Source organism: Nicotiana sylvestris, chromosome 4 (genome assembly GCF_000393655.2).
Source record: "Nicotiana sylvestris chromosome 4, ASM39365v2, whole genome shotgun sequence".
NCBI lineage: Eukaryota > Viridiplantae > Streptophyta > Magnoliopsida > Solanales > Solanaceae > Nicotiana > Nicotiana sylvestris.
Window position 1 is genome coordinate 63,020,771 of NC_091060.1, and position 15,069 is coordinate 63,035,839.

Below are 15,069 nucleotides of genomic sequence, written 5' to 3' on the forward strand. Positions count from 1 at the left end.
TTGCTGTTGGGTCGACCTTGGATTCATGCCACCAAAGTAGTCCCATCCACTCTGCACCAGATAGTCAAGCTCGAATGGGATAGACAGGAAATCGTGCATGGTGAGGATAAATTGTGTGCTCACAGTGATGCCTCTATCCCGTTTATTAAGGTTGAAGATGACAAAGGGCCTTGGGTCTATCATGTTTTTGAAATAGTGCAGGTCGAGAAGGTTCCATAGGGGAAATGTGTTCCAACTCCAAAGATAACCTCCGCATCACTCATGGTGGCCTTTGAAATGCTGAAAAATGGCTTTGTGCCTGGTAAAGGTCTGGGTGCATCTCTGCTAGGTATCATACAGCCAGTGTCCCTCCCTGAAAATTCGAGTATGTTCGGTCTTAGGTTCAAACCTACAACGGCAGATGTGAAAAGGGATAAAAGGATGAAACAGAAGGTGTGGGCACTTTCGAAGCCTGTTCTGCGTCTCTCCAAGTTTTTTGTCAAGCCCGGTGCTAGGAAACACCTAGTGACGACAGTTCCAAATTATGTGGTCGATATTGATGATGAGTTAATTGAAAGGTTGCAGAGGTTGTTTGATGATGTGAACATGGTGGAAATTGGAGAAGGTTCTAGCAAAGAAGGCATGCAGTTCGTCGAGACGAATGTAAAGCTTAACAATTGGAAGGCTACTCCTCTCCCTACCCGGAAGGAGTCTTGGTTGTTTGTTTTGTTTTCCTTTCTATCTGGGTCATTCCAGGGTTGTGACCCAGATTTTTATTTTCCGCTTGTTGATGTACAAAGCCTGTTATCCTCTATTTTAATGAAATGCAATATCCCTTTCCATCACTCCTGATAGTTTTATTTTTTGTTTTCTTTTCCTCTCTGTACAATTCTTTTTATGTTGGTTTCAATGACATGACATGCATGAGGAATCTTCGGCCCAGTCTTAAAAGTAAATCTAATTCTGAAATAATAATCCAAAAAATAGAGTGTAATGATGAATCAGAATATGATGAGGATGAGGCCTTTGAAGAGATTAGTAAGGAACTGAGTCATTTTGAAGAAACACCCAAGCCTAATCTGAATGAAACAGAAGTAGTCAATCTAGGGGACCAGATAATGTCAGAAAAACTAAGATAAGTGTCCATCTTGAACCGCAAATCAGGGAAGAGATAATTAAAGAATTGTTTGAGTATATAGATATTGTGGCATGGTCGTATGATGATATGCCCGGTTTGAGTATCGATTTGGTGGTCCATAAATTGCCAATTGATCCAGCATTTCCTCTCATTAAGCAGAAGTTGAGAAGGTTCAAAACCGACATGAGTGTGAAGATTAAAGAAGAGATCACAAAGCAGCTTGATGCAAAGGTCATTCGGGTCATGCGGTATCCCACATGGTTATCCAATGTTGTGCCTATGCCAAAGAAGGATGGTAAGACTAAAGTGTGTTTTTATTACCGTGATCTCAACAAGGAAAGTCCAAAGGACAACTTCCCACTACCAAATATCCACATTTTGATTGATAATTGTGCCAAGCATGAGATTGGGTCTTTTGTGGATTGCTATGCGGGCTATCATCAGATTTTAATGGATGAGGAAGATGCGGAAAAGACGACATTCATCATGCCATGGGGAACATATTGCTACAGGGTCATGCCTTCTGGTTAGAAAAATGTTGGGGCAACTTACATAAAGGCAATGACAACCATATTCCATAACATGATACACAAGGAGATTGAGGTTTATGTGATCATAAAGTCCAGGAAGCAGTCTGACCATGTCAAAGATTTGAGAAAGTTTTTCCAAAGGCTCCGCAGATACAATCTTAAGCTCAACCCTACAAAGTGCGCATTTGGTGTTCCATCGAGGAAATTGTTGGGATTCATAGTCAGTCGGCGGGCCATTGTATTGGATCCGTCAAAGATCAAAGCTATCCAAGAATTGCCACCTCCAAGGAACAAGACTGAGGTGATGAACTTGCTTGGGCGATTAAACAACATCAGCAGGTTTATTGCTCAACTCACGACAACTTGTGAGCCTATCTTTAAGTTGTTGAAGAAGGATGTTGTGGCCAAGTGGATTGATGAGTGTCAAGAAGCATGTGATAAGATAAAGGGGTACTTGTCAAACCCACTTGTGCTAGTCCCACCGGAACTAGGGAGACCTTTGATTCATTACTTGACAGTCCTGGATAACTCATTTGGTTGTGTGTTGGGTCAACATGACATCACTAGCTGGAAGGAGCAAGCTATCTACTATCTCAGCAAGAAGTTCACATCTTATGAGGTTAAGTATACTCCCCTTGAAAGGACATGTTGCGCCCTGACTTGGGTAGCACAGAAACTGAAGCATTACTTGTCGTCCTACACTACTTACCTCATTTCCCGCTTGGATCCTCTAAAGTATATCTCTCAGAAGCCCATGCCCATAGGAAGGCTTGCAAAGTGGCAGATCTTGCTCACAGAGTTTGACATCGTATATGTGACTTGGACAGTGATGAAAGCCCAAGCTCTGGCCGATCACTTGGCCGAGAACCCGGTGGATGAAGAATATGAACCTTTGAGTACTTACTTCCCTAATGAAGAGGTAATTCATATCGACGAGGTCAAGAAGGATGAAAATCCTGGGTGGAAACTTTTATTTGATGGAGCTGCCAATATGAAAGGTGTTGGGATAGGAGCTGTACTCATTTCTGAAATAGGGCATCACAACCCTGTCACTGCTCAACTCCGTTTCTATTGCACTAATAACATGGTCGAGTACGAAGCGTGCATTTTGGGTTTGAGATTAGCTATAGATATGGGAATCCAGGAAGTCTTGATCTTGGGAGACTCGAACCTTCTGGTGCATCATATTCAAGGAGAATGGGAGACACGGGATTTAAAGCTTATACCGTATCGACAATGTCTGCACGATCTTTGTAAACGATTTCGATCTATAGAATTCAGGCACATTCCAAGGATCCATAATGAGGTCGACGATGCCTTGGCTACCTTGGCGTCAATGTTGCACCATCCAGACAAAGCTTATGTTGATCCTCTGCATATTCAAGTTCGTGATCAGCATGCTTACTGTAATGTGATTGAAGAAGAACTTGATAGTGAACCATGGTTTCATGACATTAGGGAGTACATCAGAATGAGGGTATATCCAGTACAGGCCATGGGTGATCAAAAGAGAACAATTCGATGGTTGGCAAATGGATTTTTCTATAGTGGAGGAATTTTGTACAAAAGAACTCCAGATCTTGGATTGTTAAGATGCATAGATGCTAGACATGCCATAGTTATCATGACCGAAGTACATTCCGGAGTCTGTGGACCGCATATGAGTGGGTATGTTCTGGCAAAGAAAATTCTCCGAGAAGGTTATTATTGGCTCACCATGGAGCGAGATTGCATCCGTTTCGTGCGCAAGTGTTATCAATGCCAAGTACACATAGATTTGATTCATTCTCTGCCACCTGAATTGCACACAATGTCCGCACCATGGCCCTTTGTTGCTGGGGGTATGGATATCATCGGACCAATTGAACCGGCAACATTCAATAGGCACAGGTTCATTCTGGTGGCCATTGATTATTTCACTAAGTGGGTTGAAGTTAAAACTTTCAAGTCTGTGACCAAGAAGGCAGTGGTCGATTTTGTTCATTCAAATATCATTTGTCAGTTTGGGATCCCAAAGGTGATCATCACAGATTATGGGGATAATCTTAATAGTCATTTGATGAAACAAGTTTGTCAACAGTTTAAGATCATGCATCGCAATTCCACCCTATACTGCCCCAAGGAGAATGGAGCAGTCGAGGCAGCCAACAAAAATACAAAGAAGATACTTCAGAAAATTGTGCAAGGTTCCAGTCAATGGCATGAGAAGTTGCCCTTTGCGTTGTTGGGTTATCGCACTACTGTTCGCACTTCAGTAGGTGCAACTCCTTATCTATTGGTGTATGTCACTGAGGCAGTGATACCCGCGGGAGTTGAAATTTCGTCCCTTCGGATTGTTGCTGAAGCCGGAATTGATGATGATGAGTGGGTCAAAACCCGTCTGGAGCAATTAAGTTTGAATGATGAGAAAAGATTGGCAGCAATGTGTCATGGCCAGTTGTATCAAAAGAGAGTGGCGAGAGCGTACAACAAGAAGGTGCGTCCCCGGAAATTTGAAGTGGGTCAGCAAGTATTGAAACGCATCCTTCCACATCAAGTTGAAGCAAAAGGCAAGTTCGGCCCTAATTAGTAGGGGTCGTTCATCGTAACGAGAGTGTTGTCTAATGGTGCTTTGTATTTAACAGATATAGAAGGAAAATGTGTAGATATGGCTATCAATTCTGATGTAGTCAAAAGATATTATGTATGATTTTTTGGTTTAAATTGTGTTTGTTTGTACTTGGCATGTTTTGAAGATTGGAACGACGACGGCATTTTATTCTGCTATATAAACACTTTATCCTTTGTTACCCTTTTGAGCCTTATTTATTTCTTTTCATACCCCTATTTTGGAATCAATAGCAAAGTTCAAAAAACACGAGCGCAAAAGGTGATTAAAGAAGAAAAAGATAAGAAAAGAGAAAAGAGAAAGAAAAGAATGGAAAAGAGTGAAAAAAAGGAAAAGAAAATAAAAGAAAAATGGAAAAGAGTAAAGAAAAGGAAAAAGAGTGAAAGAAAAGAAAAGAGAAAAATCACAAAAAACAAAGTAATTCCTATGACATGAACTACGTTCGACCTGATTCCTTTTAAGGATACGTAGGCAGCCTCACGGTTTGGTCCCATCAAAATAAAATTCAAAGGTCCCCAAGCAAAGAAACTGGAGCAGAAGTTGTGGTTGTGGTAAGAGATCTGATTCCAAAAGTTGTAATTTTGAACCCATCCAAGCTGTTGTGAGCCTTTGTGATACCTTTCATTCTAACCCTATCCAAAAGCCTACATTACGGTCCAAAGAAAGATCTTCCGATCAGTCTTTGAGAGATGCCAAGTCAAGCAAGTAGAGGTGATTCATGTCAGGGGAAACACTCCGCTCTGAGCAGGAAAAATTGAAAAAAGAGAGAGTTTTTTTAGTGAAAACCCTCACGGGCACCGTAAGGAGATAGTGAGTTGAGAGATGAACAAATGAGAGAGGTTTGTTAGTGAAAACCCTTCAGGGCACCGCAGGCCAAACAGGGTTAGTGATTTGGTGAAGAAATTGGATTTTGGAGATCTCAAGGTATAAAGTATGACAACTAAAAGGCGATTGGTTGAATAGGTTGGGCTGATTAATCCGAAATGCTTGTCATGATCATTGGTGCCAGTTGTTCCACTCAGATAAGTCTTTTTTCCTTTTCCTCTCTCAAACAATCATCCAGTTTTAGATTTTCTTCTATTCCGAACTCTCAAAGTCATTGCATTTCATTTATTTTGGGTTTATTTCTCTAAGGTTTTTTCCAATGTTAGCCTTGTTTAACCAAGTAAGAAAGGATTTCAAAGCTTACTACCAACTTCCTAATTGCACAAAGCAAAGTGCTGCCAAAGCATACCAGAGATATCATGATGTAAAGTGGGAAATAAGGTGTCAGTGAAAGTTCCATTGGTCAAATGGTTTAGTAATCTTGTGGGAGATACAAAGGTTCAGGTACAAGGGTCAGAAATGTAAAACAACGGTTTGGGTGTAGAGCACTCGGGTCATCTACGGTCCTGCAGTTGAGAGTCAGTCAGAAAGTCAAACGGTTCTCAGCCAGTTCAAGGCAACCAGTCAAAGCAAAGCACAGAAGCGGAGAGGCCACCTTCAGCAAGAATGCCACAAACTAACCACCACATTTTAAACTGACAAGATTTTTCTTTGATTTGAAACAGGGGCAAAAAAATTCGGTTTGTTTCGGAGAAACCTTCTGTAAAGAAAGCAAGTACTAGACAGGTTCGACAGTAAATTCTCAGGACCCTCCTGGACAATGGGACTTAGTTAAAATTCAAAACATTCATGAACTAACAAGATCTAGCATAGTCTCTACCTTGAGAAAATATAAGTTGGTTTTGAAGTTTTTGTTCTTAGGATGAGGTTCAATTTGAAATTTTCAAGACCTTCCTAAATAATGGGACTTAGTTTTAAGACCTCCATTAGATGATGAGATTTATCATAAATTTCACCTTTAGGGAGTTGAATTTAGCTCTGAAATTTTCACCCTTAAGATGAGATTTGATTTTAAATTTCAGGACCCTCCTAGATAATGGGATTTAGTTTTAAGACCTTCATAGATAACATGATTTAGCGAAATTCATACCTTTAGAAAATATAATTTAGTGTTAAAACTGATATTTTACTAGGTGTTTTCATGACCCTCCTAGATAATGCGATCTAGCTTTTAAATTCTTAGAGATATTGGGTAACACAATTCAATTAACACTTACAGATGTGCCCAACTACCAAACTGGGGCAGAAAATTTCCTTTGTTTTGTCTATTCTGTTGTAATCAGGCGTCCACCTGGAGAGCAAGGGAAAACAATACGAGTTTCGAGAATAGGAAGCAGTCCAAGATCAAGCAATCAGGCACCCACCCGGAGAAACAAGGGAGGACGATTAAAATGAAAAGAAGTTTCAAGAAAAGGACAATTTAGGGTCAAACAATCAGGCACCTACCTAGAGAAACAAGGGAGGACAGTTCAAAGTGAAAGTAGTTTTAAGAAAAGGATAATTCAGGTTCAAGCAATCAGGCACCCACCTGGAGAAACAAGGTAAGACAATGCAAAGGAAAAGCAGTCGCAAGAGGAAGTAGTTCAAGTTCAGCATTCAGGAACCCACCTAGAGAGCAGGGGAAAACAAATCAAGTCTCAAGGAATACAGTTAAAGTTTTGGCAATCAGGCGCCCACCTAGAAAGCAAGGGAATACAGTTAAAAGTTTTAGTAATCTAGCGCCCTCCTGGAGAACAAAGGAATATGGTTCAAACGTTGTTAATCAGGAGCCCACCTGGAGAACGAAGGGAAAATCAATTCAAGTGTCAGTAATCAGAAGCCCACATGGAAACGAAGGGAAAAGCAATTCAAGTGTTGGTAACCAGGAGCCCACCTGGAGAACAAAGGTAAAAGCAATTCAAGTGTTGGTAATCAGGAGCCCACATGGAGAACAAAGGAAAAAGTAATTCGAGTATCGGTAATTAGGAGCCCACCTGGAGAACAAAGGGAAAAGCAATTCGAGTATCGGTAATCAGGAGCCCACCTGGAGAACAAAGGGAAAAGCAATTCATGTTGGTAATCAGGAGCCCACCTGGGGAACAAAGGGAAAAGCAATTCATATTGGTAATCAGGATCCCACCTGGGGAACAAAGGGAAAAACAATTCAATTGTCGGTAATCAGGAGCCCACCTGGAGAACAAAGGGAAAGCAATTCAAGTGTGGGTAATCAGGAGCCCACCTGGAGAACATAGGAAAAAGCAATTCAAGTGTCGGTAATCAGGAGCCTACCTGGAGAACAAAGGGAAAGCAATTCAAGTGTTGGTAATCAGGAGCCCACCTGGAGAACAAAGGGAAGCAGTTCAAGTTTCGAGAAAAAATCGTATAAATGTTGGTAATTAGGAGCTCACGTGGTAAACAAAGGGAAAACAACAATATTTAAAGCAAGACGGTGCAAGTTTGGCAATCAGGCGCCCACTTGGAAAACAAAGGGAAAACAAGTCGAGTGTCAGAGGAAAGGAAGATAATTCAAATGTTGGTAATCAGGCGCCCACCTGGAAGAACAAAGGGAAAGCAACAATGTTCAAAAGAAGATGGTTCAAGTTCAGTAATCAGGCACCCGCCTGGAGAACAAAGGAAAAGCACCTCAGAATACAATTCAAGTCAGGAACAAAGGAAGTTCACCTGGAGAGTACAAGTCAACAAAACAATAGAGACTGCAAAATCAAGTGGAAGATATAGATAGGGTTCTTGTAATTCATAGATCATAATTTGGTCTAGTTTCTTTTATTTTGTCTTGGTATAATAAGGAGTTCAGCAAGCAGTAGCAGCATCATCAACAGTGAAATCACAGCTTCCGGGTAGTCCCAGCTACCAAAACTTTCCAAACAACACTGACCTGATTCCTTTATAGCCAAGGATATGTAGGCAACCTTGGAAGCAGGGTGTGGTCAAATCTTTCAAAAATGCTTCCCACGGAGTATCCAAGCGGGCAAAAATCGCTCGTATCCGCTCACATTATCTTTGCACGAAAACTCTTCGTGTTTTCGAGCAAAGAGGGGCAGCTGTGAGCACGTGATTTTTGCCTTATATGAATTACTCCCATAAATTCAAGAAAATAATGTTTTCCCATTATTTGCAATTTTTGTAGATTTTTCAAAGGACTTTTGTTAATTGTTTGTATTTGTCTGTTCATGTTTATTTTATTTAAATCATGAAAAATACAAAAATACTCTGCATTTGCATTTGGGGTTTATTTTTATAATTTTTAGGTTAATTAGTAAATTAGTTGTTTTATATAAAAATGAAAATCACAAAAATGGCTCACTTTTGCATATTAACCTTTTAATTTTAAATTAGTAATTTCTTTCTTTTAGGAGAAATTAATTTTTTCAAATATTATATTAGATAATCAGTTTAATTTTGTAAATTAATTTAGTTCAAGAGTCCAATCTAGGTCTTAATTAATTAAAAAGAAAACGAAAACATTTGAAAAAGAAAGAAAAAGAGAAGGAAAATCAGAAGAGTTGTTGCTTTTGGGCCAATTTGTCACAGCCCAAACGAATTCCCCCCCCCCCTCAACCTATAAATTCCAGGCCCAAACTTGAGCCATACCCGGTCCAAACCATTTAGGTATCAAAGCAATTAAAACGACGTAGTACTAAGGCAATACTACGTCGTTTTGAGTTCAAGTGTCTAAAAAGAGATCTTGGCCTTTCATTTTGTTTCATCCAACGGCTATGAAAGCCTTCCCCTTTTCGCTTAAAAGTGTCTGAAGGCCATCCAAACAACCTAGGACCCTGTTCATTTCCTCTTCATCTCTCCCAGTCCTAAAACCTAGAAGACCCGTCGCCCTAAAATTCCTAAGCCTCCACCGGCCGGCGGCGGGCTCCAAGTCACCCCAAATTAACATCACACCACCCCCTTTGTCCCCTCATACCAAATTCACAACCTATTTCCTTCAAATCGTCATCGAACTCTTCGAATATGAGATCGAAGGTTGAATCCTCGAACCCTAACCTACCCAAATTCGCCCAAATTTTCACCCTATAATCCCTATGTCTCCCCAAACACAAAATTTTTGGTAATTTTCCCAAACGAACCCTAGAATTTGTTGAATTTTAAATCTAGGGTTAAGCCTAGTTTCGGGGTTGGGTTTGTAGTGAAGTTTTCTGCTCACTAAGCTTGAAACTTGCCTTGACAGAGTATCCTTGACAAAGGTGCTCGTTAGGGTGAGTTTCAGGCTTTGATGAAGCAGTTCAAGTGTGGCCAATTGTTCATCTCTGCTTCTTTTGCCACTATTCGCCATGTTCTTTGGTTAGTCGTTCATTTTTTTTCCTTCTTTCTTTTGTTGCTATGTGCTTGTTTCTGTCTCCGCTTTCTCCTGGTTTTTCCTTTTTCTTTCTTTCTTTTCTTGTTCAAATCAATTGAATGCTTGCATGATAGGCCATATTAGTTTATCATTGGTTGATTTAGTAATATTAGTTAGCATCATGTTAATTTCACTTTTTGATTCGTCTCTTTTCCCTTATTCCTTTTCCTTGGATTTTTCTTTTTTTTCAAAAAAAAGAGAGAGAATGGGGTCTGGAACTCCTAGTGAGTTATTGGAGGTTGGGCTTGCTAGTTCAGAAGCCCAAAGGTTGTTAGAATCTGCTAATGCAGTAGCCCAAAGACATTTGGGCAATTTGGTTCAAGGTCTGATTGTTGAAGTAATTATTAAGCATTTAAGGGTTAGTTTAGGGAAAGGGATAGAGGGAATCTTTTATAACTTCCTAGGAAGCTACTAGGAAAGTGGGGAAAGGGGTTGGTTTAACAAACAGGTTAGAAAATCAAGGTCTAAAGTGAAAAAAACTAAAATTGGGGAAGGGGTAATTGATAAATGGTGAAACCATTTTCTGCTACCATAAGGTCCTCTATATAAGCCTTGCCTTCAATAAAAATTGAGGGAGGAGATCACTAAAAACTCAGAAACGGCTGAGGAATATACATTGCTAGAGTTTGGAAATTAACAAGGAAAATACAAAAAAGAGAGAGAAAATATTGTTACATTGGCTGATTTTCTGGATTTTGAAAAAGGGTCTAATATTTTGCTGGTTTTTGGATTCCAATGTCACGACCCCAGTTCTCCCTCCGTGAACTGTCGTAACGGTACCTAGTCTCTATGACTAGGCAAGCCTAACAAATGCGGTACATAAACAAAACTTGCGGAAGAAATAATCAAAAACCAAAATAACTGAATGGAAACAATAGTTATAATGCCGCCCGGCATATACAACACAACATTCTCAAAAACCAAGTACACTATCCCAAAACCCAAAAACTCGCATAACCACAAGCCTTTGGAATATCTAACAGTCTAACTCTAGAATATCTAACAAGAAAGAAAAATACAAAAGGGCAATGTTATACAGCTAGAATAGAAAGGGACTTCTCGGTCTGCGGACGCGGTAGATGTACCTCGAAGTCTCTAGAGCAGTCGCCTCCCTCAAGGATGGTAGGCCTGAGTAGCGGTACCTAAATCTGCACATGAAATACATGCGCAGAAGGGGCATGAGTACACCACAGTGGTACTCAGTAAGTGCTAAGCCTAACCTCGATCGGGTAGTCACGAGGAAGATCAGGGCCCTACTGAGGTTAAATAAATAATAAGATGATAGGATAAGATAAATAGTACAATTAAGAATCTACAGTAAGAATCTACACAGGATAACAAGGAGTACAATAACAAAAACAGAAATAAAGGCAAACGCTAGGAAGTACCACTCATAACAAGGATAATAGTCGGGGATCTCTTGGTATCCCGAGGATCTCTTGGTATCCTCAATATATGCTAGGGATCTCTCGGTATCCCGAGGATCTCTGGGTATCCTCAATATATGCTAGGGATCTCTTGGTATCCTCAATATACATGCCAGGGATCTCTTAGTATCCCGCACCTCAGTTTGGATCATAAATACTTACAGGGGATCTCCCAGGATGTCGTCATGTAGTCCCAAAGTAAAAACACACAGCAACAACACAAGAATACCGAATTAAGCTAAATTTCGTACCAAGTAAACAGTTAATTCTAGCCTAACATACTTCACATAATGCAATTAAGGCAATTTAAGCAAATAGGCAATTAAGTCAACTAAACATGCTTTTCTAAACAAGCAACAGGCTAAATTCGCAAGTAGAATAAAATAGGAAAAAAACTCAATTGAAATACTTAAGGAAAAACCAGATTTTCAACAATTAGCTCAAGTACGCGCTCGTCACCTCACGTACAAGGCATTTCAATTATCAAATATATCATATCCTAAGGGGAAGGTCCCCCACACAAGGTTAGACAAGCCACTTACCTCGAACCGGCTCAAAATTATCACTCAAAGGTCTCCAATCATACAAGCCCTAACCCCCCAATTACCACTAATGTTTCTTAATTTTTCATATTTAAATTGATAAAAATCATTCCAATAACGAGTTTAGGAACCAAAGACCTTACCCCAATGAACTCCTCTAAAAATCTCTCTTGAAAAGTGCTCCCCAAGCTTCTTCCTGTTTTGAAAGATGAAAATTGGCTAAATTTCACGAAGGCAAGAATTTATATGTCCTGCCTAGCGATATCCGCATTTGTGGCCCTGGGACTGCATCTGCGGTCCCGCTTCTGCGGAGCCAAGGTCACATCTGCGACTTTTCATTTAATGGGCAATTTCCGCACCTGCGGCCTCCAACTCGCAGATGCGGTTCCGCTTTTGCGGAAAATCTCCCGCATCTGCGGAGCCATTTGACCTCCCTAAATTTCGCTTATGCGGCCTGTTAGCGGCTTCTGCGGCGCCACACCTGTGGAACCCAAACCGCACGTGCGGTTATGATAGAACTAGCAGCTGAAGCTGCAACTTAAATTCCAAAATCTTTCCGTCAACCATCCAAAATCATCCCGAGGCCACTGGGACCTCAACCAAAAGCACCAACAAGTCACAACCCACTACCCAAACTTGTACCAATCCTTAAAACAGCTAAAACAATATCGAAACCTCGAATTAACTAGGGATTCAAGCCTAAGAACTCCAAAATTCTCAAAATACGCTTTCGATCAAAAAGTGTATCAAACCTCGTCCGAATGACCTAAAATTTTGCACACACGTCACATTCAACACTACGAAACTAGTCCAACTTCCGGAATTCCATTCCGACCCTCGGATCAAAATCTCACTATCGGACCGGAACTTCAAAAAATTCAACTTTCGGCATTTTAAGCCTAATTTAGCTACGGACCTCCAAAACACAATCCGAACACGCTCCTAACCTCGAAATCACCCAACGGAGCTAACGGAACCATCGTATTTACATTCCAAGGCCGTCTTCACACTGTTCTAACTACGGAAAACTTTCCAACACTTAAGCTCTCATTTAGGGACTAGACTACGGAAAACTTTCCAACACTTAAGCTCTCATTTAGGGACTAAGTGTCCCAAAACTCTCCTAAACTCAAAACTAAACATCCCGACAAATCAAAATGGCAGAAATAAACTCGGGGAAAGCAGTTAATAGGGGATTAGGGCGTAAATTCTTAGGACGATCGACCGGGTCGTCACATCCTCCTACACTTAAACATTCGTTCGTCCTCGAACGAGCATAAAGACATACCTGAAGTAGTGAAAAGATGAGGGTAACGGCTGTGCATATCTTGCTCGGTCTCCCAGGTCGCCTCCTCGACTAGCTGGCCCCGCCACTGAACTTTCTCGGATGCAATGTTCTTTGACCTCAGCTTTCTAACCTGCCTATCCAATATTGCCACTGGCTCCTCAACATAAGATAGATCTTTGTCCAACTGGACTGAACTGAAATCCAACATGCGTGATGGATCACCGTGATACCTCCGGAGCATCGAAACATGGAATACCAGATGAACTTTTTGCCAAGCTGGGAGGTAAGGCAAGCTCATAAGAAACCTCCCCAACATGCCTCAATATCTCAAAAGGTCCAATAAATCTCGGACTCCTCTAGAATTAACTCTCGATGCCCATCAACATCGGGTGCACAAATCCGACCCTGCATCCTCAATACCCCATCATGACCAATAGTCACATCTCTGGTATCACCGTGCTGACCTTTATCCTTGAGGACAAGCAAATGAGGGTCATCATACTGCCGCTCCCTGACACGATCAAATAAGGAAGACCAAGAAACCACGCAAGCTAGAACCCGACTAGGCTCCGAAAGATCCAATCTCACAAACTGGCTAGCTGAGGCCTGAATATCCATCGCCATAGGCCTCTTCGATGCTGGTAAATAAGCCAAACTCCCCAAACTCTCCGCCCGACGACTCAAAGCATCGGCCACCACATTGGCCTTGCCCGGGTGATACAAAATACTGATGTCATAGTCATTCAGCAACTCTAACAACCTCTTCTGGCGCAAATTTAGATCCTTTTGCTTGAATAGGTGCTACAAGTTCTGATGGTCAGTATAAATCTCACAAGGCACACCGTATAAGTAATGGCACCAAATCTTCAGGGCGTGAACAATGGCAGCTAACTCAAGGTCGTGAACATGGTAGTTCTTCTCATATATCTTCAATTGTCTGGACGCGTAGGCAATTACCCTACCGTCTTGCATCAACACCGTTCCGAGGCCAACCCTCGAGGCATCACAATAGACTGTATAAGACCCCAAACCTATAGGCAATATCAAAATTGGGGTTGTGGTCAAATCTGTCTTGAGTTTCTAAAAGCTCGACTCACACTCCTCCGTCTACTGGAATGGAGCACCCTTCTGGGTCAATCTAGTCATGGGGGCAGCAACCGATGAAAACCCCTCCACAAAACGACGGTAGTAACCCACCGAGCCAAGGAAACTGTGGAACTCGGTAGCTGAGAATGGTCTAGGCCAACTCTGCACGGCCTCTATATTCTTCGGACCCACCTGAATACCCTCACTCGATACCACGTGGCCTAAGAATGCCACTGAATCCAACCAAAACTCACATTTTGAGAACTTAGCATATAACTTCTTCTCTCTTAGAGTCGGAAGCATAATCCTCAGGTGCTGCTCATGATCTTCCCGACTCCGGGAATACACCAGAATATCATTAATAAAGATAATGATGAACGAGTAAAGATACAGTCGGAACACACTGTGCATCAAATGCATAAAGGTTGATGGGGGATTGGTCAGCCCAAATGACATAACAAGGAAGTTGTAATGACCATACTGAGTCCTAAAAGTAGTCTTCAGGATATATGGCTCACGAATCTTCAACTTATGGTAACCTGAGCACAAATCAATCTTAGAAAACAACCGTGCACCCTGAAGTTTGTCAAACAGATCATCAATACGAGGCAAAATGATAATGGTTCTTAACTGTCAGTTTGTTCAACTGGTGATAATCAATACATATACGCATAGAACCATCCTTTTTCTTCACAAACAAGACAGGAGCACCCCAAGGTGATACATTGGGCCGAATAAAAACCTTATCAAGCAATTCTTGTAATTGATCCTTCAACTCCTTCAACTCAGGATGAACCATACAATACGGAGGAATAGAAATGGGATGAGTGCTCTGCAACAGATCATGCGAAAATCAATATCTTTATAAGGCGGCATGCCTGGAAGATCAGCTGGAAACACATCAGGAAATTCCCGTACCACTGGAACTGAATCAACTGAAGGGGTATAATTACTGACGTCTCTCATATAAGCTAAATACGCGTCACACCCCTTATCCACCATACGCTGATCTTTAAGAAAAGAAATAACTATACTGGGAGTCCGATCTAAAGTACCCCTACACTCAACACGCGGTACACCTGGCATAGCCAACGTCACAATTTTGGCGTGACAATCAAGAATAACATAATGAGGCGATAACCAGTCCATGCCCAAGATAATATAAAAGTCAACCATGCTGAGTAACAATAAATTGGCTCTGGTCTCAAAATCACAAAGAGCAACCAAACACGACTGAT

At 41.2% G+C, this 15,069-nt stretch overlaps 1 protein-coding gene across 1 annotated transcript; it reads left to right on the forward strand.

Moving 5' to 3' along the window:
- Positions 1-261: 261 nt before the first annotated feature.
- Positions 262-7,086, forward strand: LOC138889608 (uncharacterized). The gene is made up of 8 exons (XM_070172939.1): positions 262-695; positions 1,144-1,412; positions 1,869-3,031; positions 3,650-4,196; positions 5,407-5,521; positions 5,806-5,866; positions 6,424-6,541; positions 6,647-7,086. Exons 1-8 carry the CDS (start codon positions 262-264, stop codon positions 7,084-7,086), a joined length of 3,147 nt encoding a protein of 1,048 aa, XP_070029040.1.
- Positions 7,087-15,069: the final 7,983 nt, after the last annotated feature.

What these genes read in the sequence shown, in the direction of transcription:
- LOC138889608 (XM_070172939.1), top strand. Translation starts at nt 262, where the DNA reads ATGGTGGCCTTTGAAATGCTGAAAAATGGCTTTGTGCCTGGTAAAGGT. An exon ending in GCCTATGCCAAAGAAGGATG is followed by an intron (nt 1,413 to 1,868) that starts GTAAGACTAAAG and finishes TGGGATTCATAG; the next exon opens with TCAGTCGGCGGGCCATTGTA. An exon ending in TTGATCCTCTGCATATTCAA is followed by an intron (nt 3,032 to 3,649) that starts GTTCGTGATCAG and finishes ATCATTTGTCAG; the next exon opens with TTTGGGATCCCAAAGGTGAT.